Source organism: Gymnoscopelus braueri (assembly GCF_963280865.1).
Source record: "Gymnoscopelus braueri genome assembly, chromosome: 24".
Taxonomy (NCBI): domain Eukaryota; kingdom Metazoa; phylum Chordata; class Actinopteri; order Myctophiformes; family Myctophidae; genus Gymnoscopelus; species Gymnoscopelus braueri.
The window spans coordinates 24,293,877-24,312,005 of record NC_137626.1 but is presented as its reverse complement, the minus strand read 5'-3'; the positions used below and the strand labels follow the sequence as shown (position 1 = coordinate 24,312,005).

Genomic DNA, 18,129 nt, shown 5'->3' with positions numbered 1-18,129 from the left:
TATGAGATACTGTACTGTTTACTGTTTTTTGTGTGACCAGGAAGTACACAGGTCTTAGTCAAAGTGAATAAATCAGGGCTCTTAGCTGAGAGAGAGATGAAGCAGAGACCTGTTAAGCTGGACCGATACCGTGTAGCCAAATCAAATGAGCCAGAAACCCCAAAGGCAAGACGCAGGAACAAGGAAACAGGTTTAAGGATAATGAAGGAATGAGGCGCTGGAGCATCACACACATATTAACCTGCCTTTTTATTTAGGTGCTATAATATCGTGACAGCAGTGATGGAAAAAGTACTCATATTTTTTACTTAAGTAAAAGTATCAATACTGCAAAGTAGAAATACCCTGTTACAAGTAAAAGTCAGAAATTCAGAATTTACTTGAGTAAAAGTACAAAAGTATTGGTATCAAAATGTACTTGAAGTAGAAAGTAGAAGCCCAAAGTAGAAAGTACCCATTATGTAGAATGTCCCATTTCACAAGTTTTCAAATGTATAAAAATCTTTTGAAAATAGCAGATCTACAAGCTCACAATGCGTCGCATCGCAACGCATTGTGAGCTTGTAGATCGGCTATTTTCAAATGGCCGAAATGTATATAGGGCTGAAGTGGGTAATGTATCTTTTGTAATAATAATCAATCATAAAGTAAATAAGTTTAGTTTTCTAATAATTGTAGTGGAGTAAAAGTATACTATTTGCCTCTGAGATGTAGTGGAGTAGAAGTAAAAGTAGTTGGAAATACTCCAGTAAAGTAAAAGTTGTACTTAAGTACAGTACTTGAGTAAATGTACTTAGTTACTTTACACCGCTGTGTGACAGAGGACTAACGTTTCGATGCCAGAGGCAGCTTCATCAGAGTACACAACAGAGGCTAAAGCAGCTTTTTGAAGGCTGCCAGGAGATAGGTAGCCTGGGCAGTCCCTTCATTCAGCCAATGTCTGAGGACAGCCTATAACGAGGTGTGAAGAATGGAAATCTTTGAATGGAAAATATTATTGAGAGGGTTCAAAATTAGTTTTTTCATCCCACAGACCCATTACTAGACTAGAAAAAGTGCTCCTCGGAGCACAGGTCTCCGCCAGGTCAGGTAGGTTGTTGTGGGCCAGTAATGTTCGGAATTAGCCAATCAGGATGAAATAGGAAAAATCGGACAGAACAATCTTGATCACTTGACTACAGAGATAATATGTACAGATTTGCATGATGTTTGGACAAAATGTGTTGGAGTAATATAAAAAAAGAAAGTGTTGCAAAAATCTGCCTCCTGGTGGCGCTATAATAGGGCAATGTTAAAAGGGTGGCATTTGTTCCTCAACGAAGTGCGAATGTGTGTGCAAAGTTTCACCGCAATCGGACGCTGGGTTCATGATTTGCGGCATTTTGTTCAAAACGGGCCACTCCTGCAAAGTTTAGATGTCAATCTTAGCCAATCAGGATGGAATATGAGAAATCAAAGCGATCCGTCTTGATCACATGACTATAGAGATCATGTGTACCGATTTGCGTGAAATCTGGATAAAATCTGAAGGCTTAATATAAAAAAAAATATTTTACTTTAGACGGCCTCCTGGTGGCGCTATAAAAGGCAGATGTGAAAAATGCAGGGCAAAGGTTTTTCCTTGGCCTCTAGAGAGTGTGCAAACAAAGTTTTACACAGATCGGTGTAGTTATTGGTAAAAAGATGAATCGCCTGTTATAGCGCCACCATGAGGCAGATTAGAAACATTTTAAGTGGCATTTCTCCCTCTTGGCCTAGCGGGAATGTGCGTGTGAAATTTCATGGAAATTGCCAGCTGCGTTCATGATTTGAGGCATTTTGTTCAAAACGGACCAATCCTGCAAACTTTGGAGGCCAACCTTAGCCAATGAGGATGGAATCTGGGAAATCGGACAGATCCGGGTTGATCACATGACTATAGAGATACTGTGTACCGATTTGTATGACGTTTGGATACAATCTAAGGAGTGCTGTCAAAAAATGGGTTTTGCACAAATTGGCCTCCTGGTGGCGCTGTAACAGGCCCATGTGAAAATTTTGGGGCAGAAGTTCTGAATTGGCATCCAGGGAGTGTGTGTGCACAGTTTCGCTACGATCAAGCCAACGGTGCCAGAGATTAGCTGCTGACAGACGGACGGACACACACACGGACGGACGGACGGACGGACGGACGGACAGGGGGTAAAACATACTCTCTCGCCATGCCTTTCGGCCTGGCGGAGACAATAAATGATGGGAGTGATGACGGGAAGGATACTCACCTCCATCGGTTCAAACCATAGAACATATGCCCACCTTTCCCTCTCCATGGATGATGACGCATGCATCACGTTTCAAGTAAAAGTCACTCCTAAGCTGAAACAGCCCCAGGTTACCACTTGAACTGGATCCTTTTAAGGTGACAGACATAGGCACTGGTGAATGGAGGGTTCGGGAAAAGTACAGGCTTTGCACGTGGATTTCCAGTGACTATAGGGACCAAGAGACCAAGACTATCATAGATACGTAAGCAAATGTCAGACTCGATAAAACACATCTATGATAGTCTTGATCCAAGGCTAGAGAGCATGAACCACTTAAACCCTCTATACTGTACTTTGTTGACCGGGATTCGCCATGGTCTATACTTGGTCCCCACCTTTTCTCCCTCTACACCAGACATCGTGCCAGCCACGGGCCATATAAAATTTGCCACGATGATTTGGCACGAGGGCAAACTTGGAACTTGGCTTTCTACCGAAAATGGATTATTCATGGCCCGCCAGTAAAGTCAAGTGAAATTCAACATTGAAGTTGTGTGTTTTGAAATTAACCCGGGCAGATAGGCTATTTCTCGGATTCATCACTGCTTGTTTCACTCTCAAGATGAAAGAAAGGCTTACACTGCCAACAAAAGACTATTGATATTGCACTGTAGTTTAAAAATATTTTTTGTAATGTGTAATGTGTGATGTGAAATGGTTTTTAAATATGACACCCCTGCTCTTCACCAAAAATAACAAGTTGAACTTGTAGAACGGTTCTTTTGCAGAATGTTTGACTATTTTCATTTGCCTATTATGACATGATCAGAATAGGGACGCTAGGGTCCATGTGGTTAACACACCTCATTATTACACATGAGATGGCGAATGGCGTGGACAATTAAATTCACCATATTGATAGAGGGGGCATTTTACTCTCGTCATACTTGAGGGGTGGGGTTATGACATAAGAGCAAAATGGCAGTGCCGTGTGAATAATGTTCAACCGAAGGCCGGATGAGGTGATGAGAAGCAGAGAGAGAAGTTAGAGCGGCAATCCAGAATTTATTTTATATAACTAGCAAATCTGCAGTGGTTGGAGGTGGTCTCCCTACTCTTCCACTAAGAAATTTAGACCCTCGTTTTGGGCAGGAAATCTACTGGTTGACAAGTAGTTCTGCCTGAAGCGCATAAGCCCAATATCTCCTGACCAACAGCGAAAAATGAAATTCGATAAGAAGCAATTGCAGGACATTTCAGATAAGGGAAGAGATGTGTGAATAGAATAGAAAGCATCAAGTAGAACCAGAAAGACAGAATAGAAGATACAATCAACCTTCACTGAACCCCCAAGGGAAATTCCAGTGGCGAATATGTACTGTAGAAACAAGGAGCACTACAAAGTAATGACACAAGTCACAACCAAATAGAACGGAAGACAAAAAAAACAAAACACGATTACATGCAGCAAGTTGGATCACAGAATAAGTATACAAAAAAAACACAATGTGAGTCATATATTGGTGATAGGGAATGCAGTGATGGACCGAACCATGATCTACAAGTTCAGTCTAGATCTGCTATTTTCGGTGCACAACATTGGCAAGCATACATAGTTTTTCTTTATTGTATTTATAGTATAAATCCGGCTTTACTCTCCGTGAACCTTCGCTGGTTCAAATCCCCCAAAATGACTCTAGAAATGAGGCAAAGTGGCTGAATAATAAATAACATAACATATAGGTGAGCTGCTCTTGAGCAAGGCACTTGTGTTCAAATGGTTCCAATTGAACTTCTCAACGGCCATCTGTGTTTGACCTGCCCAGGTGTGTGTGTGTGTGTGTGTGTGTGTGTGTGTGTGTGTGTGTGTGTGTGTGTGTGTGTGTGTGTGTGTGTGTGCGCGCGTGCGTGCGTGCATGCATCCGTGTGTCTTTCTATGTGCGAAGATAAGTGTCACTGACCTAACCTTACCTAGAATTTTCCAAAATTACATTGACAGTACAACTGCAACATCTAGGCAATGAAGAGCGACAGTCTTATTGTGAGTTGTTGTACGCCATCATCGCAGGCCTGGGGACACCAAATCATCCTCCCAGGTGGGGTTGGAGGTGGTGGAGGGGAGGGCAGAGGATAATACAGCCCGCAGCTCCCCACTTTGCCAGCCGGGGCAAGGAACCATATGGCAGTGAAGCGTGGCTCGGGCCAGCGCCGGCTCATATGTATGGAAAACACTGGGCGTGGAGAGAGAGGAGTCACAGGGGGTCATGCAGTCGTCAGAGTGGCAGCCCCGGGTCCTGGTGCAGGTTAGAAGGTCTTGGTTCAGGAGGAGAGGCTAATTTCTTCTACTTGGCTGAGCAAAGGCCTGAATAATTGTGCCCCCTGGGTTGGCCTCTGGGTAATGTGGAAGCAGAGTGGAGTGTACCAACAGAGAGGTTGGTGGGGGGCAGCAGAGGGCTGTTTCTAGCACCGTCCCTCATTATATTCATTTTGTATTAGTTCTATACTATACATTGTTAACTCTGTGCTCTTGAAGGGTAAAATATAATGTATTTTTTTATTAAAGTAGTATTGATTGGAGCCATACTGTACATGCCGGACATGTAAATGCCCTTCTAGGCGAACTGACAGCGCCCAAGATAAACACGCTCTGCTGCACCTTGTAATGTTAACATTTTGCAATAGCAGGGGTGCCTTTTGGCTCAGCCACTTAGTGCACAGCAGACCATGGGTTCCCTGTGAACCGTGAGGATTCGAGTTCAAATCCGACTCCCGGCCTTGTCTCGCATATCTCTCCTCTCTCTGCCCTTGGTTTCCTGTCTCTTTACACTACCCTAACTAAGATATAAAGCATAAAAAGGCTTTTTTTACAACAGCATGTGTGAGTAAAAAACTTAAAGCATTCATTAATTCAAAACAAATGGTAAATACAATTCCGCAGGTAGAGAAAAAGGTTAAATTTGAGAGTAAATGTCCGTTAAAAACAAAAAAAGGATGACGGGACAGTTGTTACTAAGCGTCCTTGTAGCTCATGTCTTTGTTGCTGCTGTAGACAGCTCTATCTACTGGGGACATCTATACCAACGTGACAAGGCCTACTACTGAGGTGTGTGTGTGTGTGCATAGTATAGGGTTGGCTGACAGTAGTACACACAGCACTACAGTACACACACACACACACACACACACACACACACACACACACACACACACACACACACACACACACACACACACACACACACACACACACACACACACACACACACACACACACACACACAGGTAATGAAACTGCCATGAACAAAAGGACCACCAAAAAAAAGAGCACAGATTGAAACCAAGCTATATGAATGGATCTCTGGATATTCATTAGAAGAGACCGTCGGTAGGACTTAAAATCCTTGTCTGCTCGTCTGGCTGCTGGCAGTATGAGCGAGGAGGGTGGAAGAGGTGACAGAGTTGTTTAAATATAGTGTGGACCGGGGAAGTGGAGGTGACACGCTCAGCTGTAATTATACTCACCTAGTTCACAGCGGAGATTAAGCAGAGAAGGGAGGAGAAGCGAGGGAGCGTTAGACATGAAAGAAAATAGGAACGCTCACTGATGAGCAGTGTCAACTCTCTCTCTCTCTTTCTCTCTCTCTACCCCTACACCCCCACCTTCCTTTCCCTTTTTTTCTGTGTCATTTCGAGATAGCACTTGGGTTTGCCTTTTCCAATTATCAAGGTGTGACTGTGGGCTTAAACAATAAATTATCCCCAGTTTGAAGTTAACAACAGTTAACTACAGCAAAACAAGGAGGGGGGGGGGAAATCTTTGTCTGACAGAAATAAAGCAGCTGAGTTAATTGTTGTTAATTATTGTTTACAAACTTTCTCCTCATTGTACACTCTTCCTGCAACGGAGCTAATCCAATACAATCAGTGCAAGTTTATATGTGGCTGAGATGTTGTCAGACATCATTGTAATGATGCTCCCTCAGATAAGGTGATTTATTGGGGTTAGAAAAACAACTCTGATAGATGGGGTTTTTTTCCCCACCCCCTGCAGTTGAACCAACACTGCACTCTAGTGGCGACTGGCAGAACAACGCGGGAAACCGACGCTCCCCTGTGCAGAGTCCATCAAGGAAACTGCTGTCAGAAAATAGATCATGACAGTCTAATTTACTGTGTTTGTCCCCTTGACCCTGCATTCTAGAGATTTAAGCTGACATCCTAATGACAGGCTGAGTCACAGTCAAACTCAATTATCATATCTCTCCAACAAACATGCATGGTGTGTGGCATGGCCTCCACACTTCATCAGTGTTGAGTTATCAATTATAATGGATTTGAATTACTTTCCCCAACGGCAGAGACAACTACGGTGTATGAAATAATGACAGACAGTCAGGGACCTGTTTATTATATTTCTAAATGTGTTATAAGGATCACTTATAAATTGTGTATAGTGGGCATTAAGGGGTGAAAAATAAGGATTTCAAAGGCCTCAGACTGAGAGGGGCCATAGCATATTAGAGGTTACTATTTTATCACTAATATTAGAGGACCCGTGTGCTACCTGAATATGAAGGGCAATGTTTTGGTACATGCGTGCAATGAATGTGCAAGTTACAATGTTCTAAATTATGACTGACAAATCAATATAAATGGGATCCATTTGATCAAGGCAACACATATTCTTAATAGATATGGCACCATTTTATAATTACTGTGGAGAGCAGGTTTTATACAACTTGACTGACAAAATGACAGGAATAAAACTCACCATGCATCATTTCATGTTCCAAGCTCAGTCCATTTTAATCTGCAGAAGTGCAGAAAGTGGAGTTCAGGAAACATTTCATATACAGGATGTCCATCTGCTTTGCATCATGAAAGAATCCAGACAGAGTCACATGTTTGAGGTCAATGGAATCAGGTGATATTAACATTAGAGCTCGACCGACGCCAGGTCTTTGGGTCTGACCCTGATTTTGGAGAGTCCTAGATCACCAATTACTGATGTTTTGATGAACATATGTAAAATAAATCAATTTGAAATCTTAATTGCAAACTGAACTTCATGTTATTTTATCAACTAAAGCCATATTCAAAAAATAGGACGCGTTTGTGAGCTTGTAGTAGATCTTCTATTTTTGAACATTTCTGAAAACTTTGGAAAATGTTCGCCTATAATGACATGCCCAAAACAGGGACGTCAGGTTTAAAATGCTTAAAGTTCGACACATCCGACTGCATAATTGCCAACGTCAAAAAAGTCAAATAATGGCCGATATATTGGCCAAACCAATGTATCGATCTGGCTCTAATTAACATAGCACACAAGTAAGTGCTCACAAGTCAGTCTCTAAAGTTAAATTGCTAAAATTGGGTGGAAACAATTAGAGAATAAAAAAAAACAACAGCATTGCAGAAGCAATCCAAATTATTTAGGGTGGTCTTTGATATTGGGGCAGTGACACGTTTGGGTTTAGTAGTGGGCATCCAATAGGTTTGTTAGCGGCCGCCCTCAACATGCACTGTTCTGGCAACTTTGTATTTTAATGTCCCCAGATGCATTGGTAGGTGCTAGATCTATGATCCCCTGGCAATGCGAGGCTAAATACACAAACAGAACATGTAAGCTAAATACATATATTTCATAAATAAAACACGTTAAATAAAGTGTCTGTCTATGGCATATACTGGTTAATCACGTACATTATATCTGCACTTCACATACTGGTGTAGGATCAAATCCCACCACAAATGTCTCTCCTGCAGAGCCACCTGGACACTGTCACTTCAGCTTGACTGATGACAAAAACAATCCTTGTTTTATTTTCTTAAACCCTCATGGGTCCAATAAAGTTGATAGGACATGGTTCCTGTCCTCAAACTGCCTGGTCCTTGTTGGGGTCTGACCTACTTGCACATATTTTCAACAAGAAGAGCGATGTGTAGGAATTAGGACACTCCTTTTTGCACTTTATAATGAAAGCGCATAAAGCATTTCCTAGTGCAGCAATCTTTGGACTTGATACTTTTAGTTGTGAATTGTATGAATTGTGAGGTCAATCGTCTCTGACCATAAGACAGTCACATTGGTATTTGTTTGTATACAAAGCTACCCTGGAGCAGCTACTAACTTACATAAGCAGTTTAATCATTCAACAAAATGGACAATCTGTGATCACAAAATCGCACTGAGAACTGAATTTGAGAAACATGTTTTCATCTATGCTGTACCATTCTCCTAAATATACTACAAAAAGATTTGAAGCTAAGATATCTTGATCATGAACAAATTCCTTGGCTCATGTTTTTTAATTGTCACTATTTTTCAGATTTTGGTCATGTTTATAATCTTGTTTTTATTTGTTTGTTTTAATGTTGTTTTAGTAAATGTGAAATAATATGTAGTATGCTGCCTTCTTTACCAGTGCCCACTTGAAAAATAGATGGGAATCTCTCTGGTTTACCCTTGTTAAATAAAACATAAATAAAACATAAATAAATAAAGCCTTTTCTTAGCTCACTATGTTCAAGTCACAATGATGAACTTGAGGTACCAAGCAGAGGCAGCATGGTTTAATCGTTCAAGTTAATAAATTAAAGGAACCCTCCTGTCTCATTCATTGTTATTTCATTCCTGGTTAAGATCATCAACTAAAATGCATTAAAAATAAATGTTGTGAATTTCACAACTTCAGCATTTATTCTGGAATACCCGCACCTTCCGGCCAATTGTGATGAAGAGTAGGCCAGACAGGAGGCAGAAGAAACCAGCGACGGGAGCCAATAGGAACGAAGGCCCGTTGTGGACAGTGAGGTGGTAGGCGGGGTTTCTGGTGAGCCTCTGCTGTGACGCAAACTGCTCCAGAGTGTCGAGCACGTGGATCCACATGACGAACATCACCACCACCCCCAGCAGACACAGACCTGGGGAGAGAGGGATGGATAATATAGAATATAGGACCCAAATATATCTATGTCTATATCAGTACCCAGTGTTGCCCAGGTTATTGCGAGATAATTTGAAGTAAGTCTATGTAAGTCAGCTATGATGTCAGTATTGTGATGTCCAGCAAGACATCAGCACTGTGTCTATCGTTGTACAGGAGAAATAGACACAAGGTCATTCAATGGGCTAATATGACGTCAGTATTATGACATCAGTACTATAACATCAGCTCTGTGCGCGTCTGCGTGTGGCCAGTCTTCATTGGGACTGGTCTTTGGTGCACACGTGCATTGTTGAAGGGAGTGAGGAATCGACGTGTATTATGAAAGTAGCGCACAAATAGAGAACCTACATGTGGCAACGACTGACACAATTAAATCATGGACTCCATATTTCACGAGAAACAAGATGGCTCTCTTTGCGCCCAGCATTGCATCAACAACCTATTGCAAGGGGAGTATTTCACTCCAGTGGACCTGTCCTCAATTGCTCATCAGCTAGATGAAGAGGAACGGCTGAGAATGGCAGAGGGAGGGATGGCCAGCGATGAGTACAAGACCTTCTTAGAGCAACCATCTGGAAACATGGATGACAGTGGTTTCTTTTCAATACAGGTTATTAGCAGTGCTTTGGGAGTGTGGGGTTTGGAGCAAATCCTCTTCAACAGCCCAGAGTATCAGAGTCAAAAGAGAGAGGCAAGAAATGAGAACGCCTTTATTTGCAACTACAGGCAGCACTGGTTCACGGTACGAAAACTTGGACAACAGTGGTTCAATTTGAACTCAATGTTGACTGGACCAGAGTTGGTTTCAGACACCTATCTAGCCCTGTTCCTTGCACAGCTACAACAGGAAGGCTACTCTATATTTGTTATCCTAGGAAACCTACCAGAGTGTGAAGCAGAGAAGATTCTTGGTATCATGAGAGTACAGCAACAGCAACGCCCCAGACTTATCGGAGAAGTCGAGTCCCGGTCAAGTAGCTTTTATGGCAGACCTTCAGCTCTGGGTCGGCCTGAGACAGGCATAGGACTGGCGGATAGGGCTGTTGAAGATGATGAGTTGTGGAGAGCCTTGGCACTCAGCAGACAAGACTTGGAGGTGGAGGATGAAGAGGCTGACCTTCGGCAGGCCATGCAGCTCAGCATGCAGGGGGGGTCAGTGATGAGTAAAAAGTCTTTAGAGTCCAACATGGGAAATGTTAAGACTACCAGCCAGGCAGCAGCAGGTGGTGGTGGAAGATCAGAGGGAGCCCAGACTGAGATGCCTGCAGCGGAGGAACTGCGTAGAAGGAGACAAGCCTACTTTGATCAGCAATCCCAGCCGCAACAACTCCAGCAAGCAGAAAATGAATCAACGGGCAGCAGCTCAGGATCACAGGACAGTAGTGATTGTGAGGAGAGGCCACAGAACAAGCCTAGCCAGTGAAGTGGAGAAAGGTTCCCCGATGTTGATTACTAGCTGTCTCGACCGGAAACCCCATAAAGGGGTGGGGCCCTATTCCTATCTCTAAACTGTTGCACATTGGAACATAATGACCAGCTAGAAGGCAGAGCCACATCTACCCAGGTTAGTATGCTGATGGACTAGAGAGGAAATGACAAAAGGCAGCAGCTAGTTTAATCTAACACTGAACTAGCACTGAGGCGAGGAAAGGGAATAATACACATTCTGATGCAGTTATTCCAAGTCTGTACTCTGTAACAGCCTTTTTACCATATCGCCTTCTGTTTCTAATTGAGCTTTTTTTTTACCCATGTTGTTTTTCCCTGGAAGAGAGAAAGATCTCTTCAGTATACCAGGGTCTATGTGGTACTGTAGTTCGCGAGTGGAAGGCAACGATGGTATTTCTGTCATTCGGTCATGTGTGACGTTTGACAATATATATTATAGGGGACCGGCAGTTAGTTCACAGATAGGCTATAAGTTTCATTCTATTCTATTGTAATGAGTTTGTATAGGACATCCTGACCTACTGCATCTATTGTTGTTGAAAACAGCTGAAACATCTTTTATGTTTACTTTACCGTGACACTGAATCTTATGTGTCCAGCACACTGAACTTTAAGTATTTTGACAGGAAAGCAAGACGTTCATATATCGGTGCCCAGGATTGCCCAGGTAAACGGATGGTAGTCCAAGGCCAATTTATGATGTCAGACAGCTATGACGTCAGTACTGTGACATCATCAATGAGACATCAGGCATGTCCATATACGGGCATAATTGACTGACCCACAGACAGACAAACACAGCGGCAAAAGGGGTCAAAGCCGGGCCGGGGTGCAGATGAACAGGCTTTGAGCAGGGACTATGAACAGGCCCTGCTATGCTGTACTGTCGCGCGTGGCCGTGGCCAAGCCAGGTTCAGAAAAGCACTATACTGGTGCATTATGGTGCTCAATAATAAGCCATTAAAGCGTGACTATACATTGCTTTACAACAAACACAAGCCCGCAACTACGGGGCTTACAAGCCTTAATACAATTTCCCACACAAATCCAAAGCATTGATTTGAGAGTGAAGAAATCGGCACCAATGGAAAAATTGGCACGGCCGTTCAAGTACATATTCAATAGGGGCACGGTGGCGCAGTCGGTAGTGCTGTCGCCTCACAGCTAGTAGCGCTGTCGCCTCACAGTAGCGCCTCACAGTAGCGCTGTCGCCTCACAGCTAGTCCCCGCCGGGGACGCTGTGGGCACTGGGGGTGTGTCTTCTCCTCCGCGTCACCAGCGCCCATACCCTAGGTGGGGTTGGCGAAAGGGCCTACTCTGTGTGGAGTTTGCATGTTTTCCCCGTGTCTCCTAGGGTAGTTAATACCCTCACAAAAACATGTAGTAATCCTGGTCACTATAATGCCTCCCCCTGGTCAGCCGGGGCGCCTGATGGAGGGGAAGGGAACTGGTTGGAATAACGTGTTCCTTCCACGCGCTACGTCCAACCAGGGAAACTCCCCCCTGTCAGGTGTCAAGAAGGTCAGTTGGCTCTCATGCATTGAAGGCGGCATGGGCTCGGCCCTGGCCTCCCTAGGCTGGTGGGGGGAGTGTAGTGCCCAGGATCACTTAGTAAATTGGCACCGGATGAAAAAAGGGTTACAAAATTGAGGGATAAAAATATATATATATATATATATTCAATTTCAAGTTGCAACTCACCACGATTTCTGGAGGGAATGATCTAAGTAGGATAGACGGCTACTAAAAGAACAGCCATACAAACTTCCATTTACCGTAATTTTCGCACTATAAGCCGCACCTGAATATAAGCCGCAGCAGCTAAATTGAATGATTTGTACATATATAAGCCGCACTGGACTATAAGCCGCAGGTGTAAAATCCATAGATTTAGGAGGTCCCCTAGTGGCCGTTAGCTGTAAAAATCCATAGATAAGCCGCACCGGCTTACAGTCCGAAATTTACAGTACTATTATCACATTCTTGCAGACAGTGACAGTCACAGTATTGTACCTGTTATGGAGCTCCCTGATAGATGAAGGTAACGTTAGTAGTGGGGCTTAGTAGTGGAGCTCTGCCTCTGGACAGACAGACTTCATCTAAATTGAATAGATCAGTGTTTCCCAACCCTGGCCCCAGAGATGAACACAGTGAAGCCCTGTCTGTTTAGAGGTAGACTAAAGTTTTAACCAAGTTGCGCAAAATCATAACTTTTCATCCACTGCCTGTATGTTGTCATAACTTCGCAATGTGATATCAGTTCAATTCATACATAATGTATTATCCTGTAACATAAGCATAGCTAACTCCTGCACGTAACATCATTGTGAAGCACAATAAAGAATATTGTTATAGAATGTTACCACTTTCAACCTGGCATCCCTATTTTGGGCATGTCATTATTCTCAAGAAATTGTCATAATTTCTTCAAACTTAAATAAAAAGAAGAGTTTAAACAAAAATATCCGGTCTACAAACTCGCAATGCGCTCCATCGCGACATGTTGTGGGCTTGTAGATTGCACACAGTTTTTCCCAGTTGTAAAATTTTTGGGTGTGCCCATAATTGGAAAACCCTAGCTACTAAAGAAGACCAGCAATTTCTTAAAGAGGTGGTGTCATGGTTTTGCACTTTTTCTGTTTTTCATACGTCTATGAGGTTGATAGAACTTCATTAAGCCCCCTGGTGGTGTTTTTATGGTGTTTTATGTCTTCTCTGACTATTTTGAGTTTCTACCTGGAGGCTGAAACCTTGAGGGTCAAACGTGCCAATAGAGAAACAGCGCTTTAGTGACATAGTAAAAACATACCCTACCCCTCATTATCATAACACAACAGGTGTGGGCATGAGGAGGAGGAGGGACTAGGACAGGAGGGTGGTGCTAAGGTGGTGGAGGAGGTGCTAAGGTGAGAACCAGGTATACTTAATGAACTGGAGGCGTGTCCACATAAAAACATAATTTTAACAATTTCTGTACACTTTTTTGAAAAAAATCTTCCTCCTAGTATAAACATAATACCTGATGATTATGTTTTAGGGGGGGGGAATCACGGCACCCCGTCTTTAATCATTAACTAATGCTGTGTCTGTGTGCCATTATTTCAGTTCAATTCACTGGAAAGTTGTGAACATTTGTGCTAAGTTCATAAATCACAGCCTAGCACAAATTAGTACTAAACATCCGCAGGGGAAACATATTTACAAAGTATGACCTTCTCAACGTGAATCCATCCTTACCTCCAGAAAGCTGAAAGGCCCCGCCTGCTTTATAGAGTCTGTGATTGGCCAGTGGGGCTGCGCAGATGACAAGAAATCCACCAATCACAACAGTGACCACGCCCATTATGAGGAAGACACTCCAGAAGGTCCTGAAAACTGTAAATACAGACAACAGGGTCTGGCAAAAAATACATTAATTCTTTACACACTTAACCCCTACAGTATATACCTTGTTGACCAGAGTCACCCAGGGGTCTATACTAGGCATCCTCTTGCTCTACACTAAATCTCTGCCGAAGTGAGCCAGTTTGTATGCATGTTATCTCCTGGTTCTGTGTGGAAAAAGTAAAAAATAATAAGAAGAAAAAAAATAAAAATAAAACAAATGTGGTTGGAACTGAAAAACGGGAGGGATTAACCCTGAAAATCATTTTGGCCTGTTTTGAGACCAATTTACAGAAAACCCCAGATTTGCTGTGAAAGCCTGAGTGTTCAAACTGGGGTATTTTTGGGGATAGAAGAGAGGTAGGGGAGACCAAAAACACACAAAAAATAAGAAAAAGTTCAAATTCATGGTGTAGTCCCTTTAACAACTACTACACAAACAACAGCCACATCAGTAATTAACCTTTCATCAGGAGTTTTGTGATTGTAAGTTCTCATTTACAAAGCATGGATTGCCATATGCCTACAGAGCTGTACAGATTTTGTTTTTATTTTATTTCTCTTTGGCTTGAGTATGGGGAAAACACTGTTAAAGCTTCAAACCAGAATTTATTGTAATAAATAAATTCTATTTTAACTAATTGGTGTATGGTGGTCCTTACGACATACTAGTGTCATGTCCAGGGGATGTACTTGTACATCAAGCTGCCTTATAAGTAACAGGAGATAGGCTCCTGACCTATGTGCCACATGGCACGGGAAAGATTCGTTCCCAAGGCTACTTACTGTACTAAAATTCCTTGTAGATTTATTCCATGAGTGAAAAAAGTGATACAGCTCACATTTATGAGTACACTGCCATTTTTCTCACTCATTTTGAACACTATATTACGTTTTCCACTAATTATGGAGTAACTCTGCAAGGTATTTGTGTCTCACTGAGTGCAGCGTTTTGTTCTATTGTGCTGTTGTGTCATGCCAGTGTTGTGAGTGTTTCATTCTATTGCTTATGCCTCAAGGTTCTGGGATCGATTGCTCTGTCTGTATGTTGTATGTGTGGGGTGTGAAGCAAGCACAAAGTAAAGAGTGAGTTCCCTGGCATACAACTGTGTCATGGCGTGATCCTTTTAAAAACACAATAATTTGGTCACAGCATCATGATCGTTTATGGGGCTCTTTGCTCCTCTTTTTGTGTGTGGATACTTTAACACTATTTTCGTGACGTAAGTTGATCTACAGTATTACTGCACTTAAACTGCAGGTACATTAGGATCCTTTGAAACTGAAAAGTATACCAACCAATGGCAGAGTCCGCTGCTGAGGGATGTACGAGGCGAGGCTCAGTGAGAGAGTGGATTGGCCCATGGACAGGAAATGGAAAGAGGAAGGCAGGCTCACAGATCTTTGAACTTGGCAGATTGACTGAGGAGAACAACATGAGAAAAACAAAACAACACTGAAAGAAAGTGTGCGCATTAGTCAGAACAGGATTTTTTCCCATCTATGCTTGTAAGAATGAACTGAAATAGCCTACACTACAGTTTGTTGCTGAAAGCTCTTTCATGATAACCTGGCATATTGTGCTCGCAAATGCATTAATCACATGAACCCCGAGCGTCCCTAGTTGTTCTGGGGCCGAACAGTTGGTGAAAATAGCTCATCTACAAGCTCAACGTTGCGACGCGTTGTGACTTGTGAGCTTGTAGATCGGCATTGTCAGTGAAGAGATTTGGTGTGGAGGGAAAAAAGGAGCGGACTAAATATAGAGCCTTGAGGGGACCCTGGTCAACTAAGTAGGCCTATATACTGTACAGTAAGGTTTAAGACTTTTTTCCTCCTCTCATATCAACCATGGTGTTATAAAAGGCACATATCCCTGTGAAGGCCTATACGTTTCTTTCTCTAACTGGAACAAATAGCCTACAGGTCCTTACTGATCCACAGACTCCACACAGAGAACCGGTCCGGGCTGCCTCTGCACGCACACCGCCAGAACAGACCTTCATGAAAGAGCCGCACACTCTTCCCATCCTGGATCAGAGAAATATATTAGTATTAGCTCGCAATAATTCAGGAAATATCAAAATATCTCAAAATACAACTATACCACTATACTATTAATACTTCACCCTCCAAAATTGTCTATCAATAACAGTTGTAAGGCTGTGAAGCCTTGAATTCATGGACAATCTTTTGTTTTGACCCCCCCATGCCATAGGGTCCAGGGTTAACGACATCAAAACTATATCAACAATCTATTTATAATCTATTGAACTCCAACACAGCTCTCAGAGTATAATCCAAGTGTCTTGTATGCAGTCCATGTCCTCATTATTTCCAATACACCACAATTTCACTTAAACTTCACTATTTTTAACACTTCAGACTGTAAGCAGTCTCATGGCCAAACTATGTGAACTCAGCTGTGTAAACCCCACGCCCAGGCGTGTTCAGTGCATGACACTTCCGGGATCTGTTTTTTATTGTCTTAAATACTTACGTTTCAGCGAAAATATAAATGTTTTGGAAGTAACACGGACTGCAAGACACTTATCTCGGATTATACTCTTGTTTTGCTATTTTTTTTTATTAAAATGTTTCATTCATTTAATTCACAGTGAAGGCATGTGACACAATGAAGGGGAGTGAGTAACTGATAGGATAAAAAGTCATTTTGGGTATTAAAATTAAAGTATTTCTTTAAGGTTCTTTCAACAACAAAGACTCCCAGGGATATACATTTACATTACATCCTAAAATACATAGGTCAAACTGGTTCTTATGACAGCGGTGTGACCCCTGATGAGGTCGGTTCTTATGACACTGGTTCTTATGAGACCTGGTCTCATTAAAGAAAACTGTTATCATATGACATAACATTTTACCAATGGTGTGTGTAGAAAAAACATAAACAACAATAATTACAATCAGAAAATACAGTAGCTAATTCGTATCGTGTCACTGTGGATATAAAAACAAGAGATGACTTAAAATAGCTTACATTACTGCCTTGTGGCTCAAGTATATCCTGTGGGTGAAGTAGTACTGCATAGTTACAGTGCACAGTACAATCCTCAGTGTTGTTAAGCTGTAATATTTTAATGAATAAAAGGTTATCTTAACAAATGTGTATGGTAGAGTATGTTAATAGTAGTAGGTAGTCTCCCCCCCTCTTTAACAGTGAGGATTCTACTGGGTGGCATGAAAAGTAGAAATACATGGATGGTAATGTTAGAAATGCACATACGACCTCAGACGCTGTGGTCTTTCCGTGACTCACATCCCCCTTTTCCACAGATGGCTCCAGTACACTCCCATCTTCATCCTCCTCCTCCTCCTCGGCCAGCAGCCAGTACTCTGTTCCACAGGACAGCAGCATGCACAGGAACCCTACGGCGCCACAGAACCCAGCCAGGAACAGGAGAACATTGAACCTATCAGCAGGAGACATGTCTGTCTGTCTGTCTGTCTGTCTGTGCATCTGTTGCTACCACAGGGGTGTGGCTATAGCAAGAGAAGGAATGTATGTGTGTGTGTGTGTGTGTGTGTGTGTGTGTGTGTGTGTGTGTGTGTGTGTGTGTGTGTGTGTGTGTGTGTGTGTGTGTGTGTGTGTGTGTGAGAGAGAGAGAGAGAGAGAGTGTGATAGAGAGGTGGCAGTATGAAAATAAAAGCTGTCACGTGCTGGTGACTTCAAGGGATATGGTTACAGAAGTTTTTTTTCACAAACATAAATATAGCAGTGTTGTGTTGAGTCGATGCTATTTGGAGAGTCAATACAGAATAGTTCCAACAAGGCGCATACCGGTAGTTACTTTTCTATTTCTGTAGTGGCGGAAGGACTCCTTTGTTTTTGTTTTCTACTTAACCATAGCATTAGAAATATCCCAATGTAGAAATTCTCTGTTACATGTTAAAGTCCTGTATTCCAAACTTTACTTGAGTTCAAAAGCATTGGCATCAAAATATGAGTGCCAAACATAAAAGTACTAATTAAGCAGAATGGCCCAATTCACAATCATACAGTATTATTGTATTCATTGTAATTAGTAATGCATTAATGTGTTCATCACTTTAATGTTGCAGCTGCTGGGGCTGATTTT

The 18,129-nt window shown here is 42.3% G+C and overlaps 2 protein-coding genes across 4 annotated transcripts; one reads left to right on the top strand and one right to left on the bottom strand.

The window, feature by feature from the left end:
- Positions 1 to 8,609: 8,609 nt before the first annotated feature.
- On the bottom strand, positions 8,610 to 17,548 carry LOC308080847 (transmembrane protein 182-like). 3 transcript variants are annotated; one of them, XM_080422882.1, is made up of 5 exons: positions 17,277 to 17,548; positions 15,964 to 16,060; positions 15,329 to 15,451; positions 13,883 to 14,020; positions 8,610 to 9,170 (listed from the first exon to the last, which is right to left on the bottom strand). In XM_080422882.1, exons 1-5 carry the CDS (start codon positions 17,508 to 17,510, stop codon positions 8,938 to 8,940), a joined length of 825 nt encoding a protein of 274 aa, XP_080279008.1. In that variant the 5' UTR covers positions 17,511 to 17,548; the 3' UTR covers positions 8,610 to 8,937. The 3 variants fall into 3 exon arrangements, with proteins under 3 accessions (XP_080279008.1, XP_080279009.1, XP_080279010.1); XM_080422883.1 differs by having other exon boundaries at positions 17,280 to 17,548; XM_080422884.1 differs by having other exon boundaries at positions 17,310 to 17,548.
- On the top strand, positions 9,573 to 10,619 carry LOC308080190 (ataxin-3-like; the record flags this gene model as incomplete). The annotated part of the gene is made up of 1 exon (XM_080421966.1): positions 9,573 to 10,619. One exon carries the CDS (start codon positions 9,573 to 9,575, stop codon positions 10,617 to 10,619), a length of 1,047 nt encoding a protein of 348 aa, XP_080278092.1.
- Positions 17,549 to 18,129: the final 581 nt, after the last annotated feature.

Bases quoted from the DNA above. Each gene is read 5' to 3' on its own strand.
- LOC308080847 (XM_080422882.1), bottom strand. From the start codon at position 17,510: ATGCACAGACAGACAGACAGACAGACAGACATGTCTCCTGCTGATAGG. The intron at 16,061-17,276 runs GTATGTGCATTT...TCTCTGATCCAG, and splicing joins AGACCACAGCGTCTGAGGTC to GATGGGAAGAGTGTGCGGCT. The intron at 15,452-15,963 runs GTAAGGACCTGT...TGTTCTCCTCAG, and splicing joins TGTGTGGAGTCTGTGGATCA to TCAATCTGCCAAGTTCAAAG.